Source organism: Pholis gunnellus (assembly GCF_910591455.1).
Source record: "Pholis gunnellus genome assembly, chromosome: 1".
In the NCBI taxonomy this organism is placed as follows: Eukaryota; Metazoa; Chordata; class Actinopteri; order Perciformes; family Pholidae; genus Pholis; species Pholis gunnellus.
The window spans coordinates 15783785-15791764 of record NC_136528.1 but is presented as its reverse complement, the minus strand read 5'-3'; the positions used below and the strand labels follow the sequence as shown (position 1 = coordinate 15791764).

The window sequence follows — 7980 nt, the reverse complement described above, 5'->3', positions numbered from 1 at the left end:
AACAACAGGATATGTGATTCCATTTGTAGGTTGTTGCAAACAATGCGCTACAGATAATATGTGGGTATATATATATATATTGCCTTGTGGTGTTTCTGTGATCTATTACTACTTCCACCATCATGTGAGCACTATATTTCCCTCTTTTGAACATTTGCCACAAGACCTGACAGGATGATAGCATTGAACTTTTACCACTGCATAGGCAATTTACAGCTACTTACTCTGTAGTCTGGCTGTTTGCAGGACTACAGGACAGGACAAAGGCCCGGGTGAAACCTTTCTCTCTATGAAATAGTTGAAGAAAACTTGTATGGGCTGTTTTATTTTCTCAAAAAGACTCAAATTAGTCAAGAGCAGGCTTAGATTGACATAAGCTTGCTGGTGCTCTTGTTACAGTAAGGTCCCACCTTTAATAAAACACCCTGAAGAAAAGGTTTATAAGTTGTAGCCAATGGCTTTATAAATGGTTATAGATCATGTACTAATGCCTGATGAGTCCCATGCCACTAATAAGAAAAACCTTTGGCTGGAGGATGGCTTTATTTGTCTTTTCAGCTTTAATTAATTCACAAGGAAAACCACTCCAATGGACTGTTTGACCACCTTGGTTCCAGACCTCAGAATCACATACAACGTTTTTCAGCATTTCTAGTGAATAGTTAGCTACTGTTAATAATAATAGCTAATAATAGCTACTGTTTGACCTCTAACCTTGGTTAGTGTTGCAGAAAATGTGAAACAGAATTCAACATGACTGCAGAATTAGTTATAAAAATCCATTATTAACCATTAAATACTTATTACCACTTATAACCCCAGAACAATTACAAACTTTTATGAGTGAGAATTATTATATTATTTTTCATTATAGATTTATTCGTTTTTATAACAACAGACACTTATTAATAACTTATTATAACGACTTATTATTTATTGATGGTTGGCGTTGATAGAACTGAATATTCACCAAACACGCAGCCATGTTAATAAGCCATCTTAAACATTTTATGACTAGAGAGAGAGAGAATATATGTTTGTTTAAACAACAGAGTGAGAACATCTGAACATGAACATCTAATGTCAACAACTCACCCATAAACTTGTCACCTCTTGTAAACTGTTCTCTATGTTTTCAATTAAAAGTGTTGAATATAGAATATGATCCTGTCCACCTTCTTGTCTCTTATAAAAGAAGCTTGGCAGCCCTTGACATTTTTTTTTACCACGTCAGCTCGTGTTCCAGCAGCAACACCATTAAGTACAAACACTATGACACCAAGTGCACAGTCCGCACTTAAAGAGGACAGCATGTGTGACATAGCACTAATACATGTTGTGATATGAACTGTCATTCAAGTCATGACATGTCTGTACCCTTCCTGTTGAACTGGATAAGTTGGCAAAAAACATTTTAGATTATGTTTTGATTAATATACCAAAAAAAAAAGAGAAAACAGGCTTCAACTTAAAATGAGTATTAAAAAGGTCAGGATTTTTTTTACATCTGTCATAACATCAGCAAGTTAAATATTTCAGATATTCACTTTGAATACAGAATAACAAAAATCAAACATACAAACGCATATGAAGTTCATCATGTTGCAGTGGGTTCAGATTGTGTTCGTTGCATATTTTTTGTAAAAGAAACCAAAAACAATCAGATTTATATTATTTTAAAGTGTTGTTGTGAAAGTGGAAAAAAGATCTAAAACATGATGCATCACAACTTATCATAAACACAAATCCGACAAAACGATATATGAGCAGCTGTAATTAATCTCTAATTTGAATATCTGCACGCTATATAGTATACCATGAACAAAGGAAAAAACGCCATGCATGGACAAAGGAATGAAAATTCTGTGCATTCAGAAATGCACCATTCTTAACAGATTGTTTGGTCACGACAGGCCCGCAAAAACAAGCTGTGAATACAAAACTCATATCTCACCACCTTTTATGTTTATATATTATATGGCTAACCTTTTAGCAAACAATCTACACTTCCAGCTGATAAGGAGCAACTAAAACTTGCAACGATTCTTTTGGCCACTTGGGTGAAGCAGAAGAGGAAACATCCGGTGATTATCATCTGTGGTTCTATGCAGTTAATATCAATATATTGACTATAGATGCTTTCAACAATTTATTCATATATGTTTCCCCTTTTACTCATTAGCTTTTACTCATTTACTCACAGTACTACAGCATAATCAGTGTTAACTTCTATTGTTAGCTTCTGGAGGACAAAGATATCCATAAATTCTACAATGAATGAACGTTATCTCATTTGTCTATCTAATTGTCCTCCATATATTTGCAAAATATGAAAGAAAATTCTCACAATCCTGAACTATTGAAAACAAACTAATACCTTTGAATGATACTGTCATTAAATGACAGAACAATCAAACCACTTTTGAGGACTCTCCTCATCTCAAATTGAAGAAGCAGGTTGAAAGTCACTCCTGAGGACACAGCGCTGGTGAACACGCATGTGCTCTGTGACACGGTATTGGCGTGAAAAGGTCATAGGGCAGCGGGGGCAGGAGAAGGGCCGTACGCCAAGGTGGCTCCGCACATGTCTATTCAGAGAGCCTCGCTGGCTGAAGGACCGGTCGCACAGAGAGCACTGGAAAGAGTGTTGAGCTGATACATTTGCTGGCATACTGGCTGACAGGGAAGAAGGTATGCAGGCAGACAAGGTAGATGCCACGGAGGCTTGCACAGAGTCTGGCACACTAAGAGGTGAACAGACTGTCAAGGTATTGGCCTGGTTCTCAACGTCTTTAGGGTTGGAAACCCCCTCCACAACCCCAGCTCCTGGCCTGCTTTGTTCTGTACCAACAGATTTTCCTTCTTCAACATTTGTTTTTCCAACCCAATATTTAGTGTCAACCCCTGCTACAGATGTTACTTCATTCCATGGCTCTTTATCATTATTCCCAAATCCGTTTCCAAACGTTTCCCTTTGGCTGAATGCATTAGCAACTAGCAACTCAGTAGGTTTGGCACTAATGTCCAGCAGTAGAACCTGGTCTCTAGACCCTGTAGAAAAGTGCTGCCTTAGAGGGCTGTAACCTGGTCTGGCAAAGGTACCAACCTCCTCCTTGTCACTGGACTGGTCTGAATGATCAGGGTGGGAGTGTTTGCTACCAGAGTATCTGTGTGATAAGTGTGTTGCCTCCTGCGGTAGGTAGTGATATTGAAGATGTCCTCGGTAGGACGGCCCCACAACACTACACGTAGAGTCAGACATATTGTGGTCCACAGACATGGTAAAAGTTAAGTGTGGCTCTGTGATCTCAATGCCTGAATTATTTTCAAGTTTCACAGATGCGTGGCGTTTAAAGCCAGTGACACTATCAAAATATGATTCTGGTGTGGTGGAGACAGGCTGACGCGAATCAACACTGTGTCTGTTGTTTGTCATAGCTGGGTCTCTGTTGTGTTCATGCTGGCTAGAGGCACCATCTCTTGATCTTGTCTCAGCTCTCTGCAAGTTTGGGTACCAATCAGTCTTGAGTCCATAGATGGTACAGTGGCTGTCCTGTCTATCTTTTTCAGCTGGAGACCTTGAGTTACTGTGTTCTTCTTTTGCTTCTCCCTCTGAACACGAATCTTCCCAGTGCGAGTCACTTTCCATGTCTGAGTTCTGTACAGGAGGTGGAACTACAGTTCTCGGATCTTGTGAGCGAATCAACTGCTCCTCTGCTACACTTGTCATCAGGACATTGTGGCACTCAGAACAATCCAGTCGGCGATGTTTGGAGGAGAAATCATCAAAACGTAGATCAGTTTTACACTGCAACCCCCTGGTGAAATTGCTCCAATCCTTATTCTGCGGCAGTGAATCATCCCTAAAATGTTTTGTGTGATTCTTACTCTGAAATGAATCACAATGAGCATGGCAATCATTATGATCTGTAATGTGAGCTTTGCTCATAGGTTCATCATTCTGTCCTATCAAATTATCTTTATTGCTGCTGTTGAATTCCTGTTTTAGGATGTCAGATTGCCCTGAAGTATGATTGTAATCCCAAATCGGTGTCCCAATATGGTGCTTAATGTTTCTGTAATCCTGATTGTGTTGTTCCCCATGAAGATTTTTGTGTGTAGTGGCAACACCTTCAACTATGCTTTCACTATCTGTGCTTCCCGGTCGTGAGTCAGGGGCCCTGCTGGAGCTGATTGAGGCCTGGGATACTGGATGGTAAGGATGGGGAATTGTTGACACTTCTGCCAGCTGGAGCACAGCTGCTCTACCGCTGTGACATATGACAGGCACTGCCCCAAAGCACAGAGGTGAATCTGAATGAGCTGAATGCAACAGATCCTTTGGCATCTCTTTGTCCACTCCAGATACCCCATGCACCTCAGCGATGCAAGGGATATTTTTAATCAAATCCTGAGGTGTCAGATAAGTTACTTGTCTGCAGTTGCCTGCATTTACACTACTTTCAGATACACTACAACAGGTGCTTGCATTGCTTGAAGAGCTTGCATCTGTTTTGTTACAGTGGTTTGCACCATTTTTACTGCTAGTTCTACATGAATCTATGTCATCACATGTGTCAACATTGGCTGAATATTGATGATCTTCTTTCCCCAGGGATAATGGCAGATACATACTAAAACTGTTCACAGTTTTACTATAAGTATTGTGAATGTCTTCAAAAGGCAGATTCTCAGCTCCAGACAAACCATTTGTATTATCTGTAACTTTCCCCTCAGTCTGTCGCCAAGCCCTCAGAGCCTCCTGCAGTTCATCCATCTGCAGGTAGCTGGCGGCAGTGACCAGACTGTAATACTGGTGCTGGTTGCTACTGTACGGCAAAGCCCCTGTGTACATGTAATCCAAAAGAAGTGCCAGTACAGCGTCAGACAGACATGGAGCCTGCAGTTCCACCAGGGCACCACTGGAGGACAAGATAGATGCCAACACCGGACTAGAAGCTGCCAGGACACACCTGGGGGAGGAAAGAGCAACTTAATACGAGATGTTGCATACAATCCTTAACCGCATGTAAGACATACAACTCCCAATATACAAAGCTTTTTTAACATTAGGCCAATATGCACTGGTTGTTGCTTATGTTGCTCACCTGTGTGCAGGGTGGAGTTGACCAGGGTTCTGTCTCTGTCTGACCACGCAGTCACAGAACTGAGCTAGTTCTCTTTGAAGGTTCAGACTTGCCAACAGCGATACTGCATGGCTCCTAGCTTCCTGGGCACTGGGTTCCACCTAAGGAGTGCAAAATTCAGTCATTAGTGGATATTGCTGCTTAGATGACAATATTAACCAACAAATGGTCAAATCAACTCCAGTCTTTTCTGTGTTGTAAGGTTGAACATGTTGTGTATTTTCCGCCTACACATGTAACAGCATAAGTGCTTGAACTCTGTCCTTTGCATCAAGCAGATATAGGGAGTGTAGGAGCCATGTCCTTAATTTATGCACCCTGATGACATGTCCAGATGTTTCATATTATCGGAGCCAGAGTCCGAGGAGAAGTTGGGGGCCCATGTCCGAGACATGTTTATTAGGTGTCATAGAAGGGACACCATCATCTGCATTTAAGAGGACGAAGACTCTCCAGTCGGCAGAGTCATTTTGAATTGACTGAGGACTCTCCGGTCGCGCTAGCCGGCTGTATGACATGTGTTGCTTGTTTGTAATAAACTTCATGTTACCAACAAGAGCAGTGTTCGCGGATCTTCCTTCGATCATCACTTCAACATCACTGTCGCATGAAATATACCACAAACAGATTGTAGTATTTTCTCTGATAGCTTTACGGTCTGTCTTAACCCCGACTTGCCACTCAAAGCTTAGGCAGGTGTACAGACTTTTTAAGGCAATGTACTGACCTTATTATTAGAAACATTCATTGTCACGGTTTACCAATTTTTCTAAAAACTACTTTGTAGTTTAAGCACATCAGCAAAATAATAAATGTATACTTTCAATATGCACGATTGACAATACATGTTAAAACCAAAAAAAACAACAACGAATGATGAGCAAACTGTTACTTGATCATTTTAACTTTTCTGTGTAAGTCAGAGTAGCCATTACAGTAATACAGACTGCTTGAACATGTACATCAGGTATAAACAAATATTCTCTTACCTCCATGTTGTATAGGCAGAGGAGCAACAAACCCCACTATCCCGTAGTGTGCAGTGTCCTAGCAGGTCTAACTTGCAGTTGAATAAAGAAAATAACCTGGAGGCTATATAGTCCCAGTCTGCTATCTATGCACACCGTCTCATTCGGAAAACAATCACATGCTTTTTCGTAGTGGGAGCTTGGCGCGACGCGGAGCGACGTGATTATAAGGAGCACTGTCGTCTAACGTCACAATCTCCATGGCCCGTTATGGAGGGGGACCAGCCCACAGAGAACCAACAGGAGAGCACAGAACTGTAGCAAACAGAGCCAGCATTTCTATTCACAAGAAGAAGGTATCAGGGAAGACATTTCCTTAAGTATCCAAATATGCAGTAAATTAACTTAAGAGTTGTCATTATGACAGAAATGAGTACAGGACAGTACCTGTCATTCCTACTTATAAAAAAATGACTTAATTATTTTAAGGAGCTCCCTTTTTTTGTCTGTCTCCTGTAGGGAGGTCAGAGGTCATGGTCAGATACAAAATGGTCTGTAGTATGCATTATGCATTACACACAAGACATTGCTGATGCACTGAAGAATACATCTGTGTGGTGTCTGAACATGTCTATGTGTTTTAATTCTACAAGGGGAAACTTCTCCGGTGCCAGGATAATGAGCCGGCCCCCCCGGCTGACGCTTTGTTGACAACTCCATACAAAGCCATTCCTCCACCCTTCCACACCATGTGCTTGTCAGGCGTCTTAATCTCTAGGGCACTATAATGTTACCGCCACACATCTAGCGGTCCACTGGTCAGTAGCACATTTTCCTTGGCAACTGTGCAATGGAAATGCTATTGCAGCAGAGACCGTCACATAGTGACCCATTTAAAATGAGTCGTGTGGCACCGACTGCAAGTTAATAATAACTCGTTACACTACGCTAACCTTGGAGCAAAATAAATATAGGTATTAAATATGTATATCACAAATATGTAGATCGTTTTTGCACAATGTGTATTTAACTAAATGTAGCAGGTGACTTAAAAACTGTCATTTTTAGGTGTGCTATACTTTTCAAATCACTGACACATTAGCTTGAAAGAGTAATTTGTTTACCGTTAGATTAATCAATTTTGGACATAACAAAATTTAATCAAAATGTTTAATGCAGAAATAAAATAGAAATGAATACCAGCTTTATACTGACCATAGTTGTAGATGCCACAAGTAATAGTGAAACTACTGTAGTGCTTTCAGTATTTGATTATGTTTACATGTTTATGCTTGTTGAACAGATGTATTGATAAAGTATGGTCTTTTTTACTATGTTTTTATTGCGCTACATTGCATTAAACAGTAACGAGTGTAGTTGTCGTAGTTATCTTCACATCAACTGGTTCACTTCAGGCTCCACTGCTGACTTAGTTTTGTGCGTTTGTGTAACGATAGCGAGAAGACACAGAGAGAGATGCGCTTCAGCGTGATAATAATTTTGGCTATATCAAAACATTAAAAATGGCCGATAAATAAACCTATAACGTCTTTTACTACTACTACTACTACTACTAATACTCAAATAATCTTTATAATAAAACATAATAACATAATATATATTTGCACCGGGGTTTAATACCCGGTTTCATTACCTATCCTTAATAATGATGAAAGAAATGATGCTATAACTTAAGCAATATTGACACACACACAAACTAGTAACGTGTGCACTCAATAACATTTTCGTTTGGAGGGATTACATTCACTGGTAGCTTGGTGACAGAGCTCATGTATACCAGGTGTGTCCTAAGGACAGCGGGTCTCCCTTGGGCACACACAGCTGCAACTTTTGGAAACACATCA

General features: G+C 40.3%; 1 protein-coding gene across 1 annotated transcript; it reads right to left on the bottom strand.

Moving 5' to 3' along the window:
- Positions 1-2423: 2423 nt before the first annotated feature.
- LOC306694126 (uncharacterized protein) lies at positions 2424-6292 on the bottom strand. The gene is made up of 3 exons (XM_079156852.1): positions 6137-6292; positions 5109-5248; positions 2424-4973 (listed from the first exon to the last, which is right to left on the bottom strand). The coding sequence occupies exons 1-3, from the start codon at positions 6140-6142 to the stop codon at positions 2441-2443; spliced, it is 2679 nt and encodes an 892-aa protein (XP_079012978.1). The 5' UTR covers positions 6143-6292; the 3' UTR covers positions 2424-2440.
- Positions 6293-7980: the final 1688 nt, after the last annotated feature.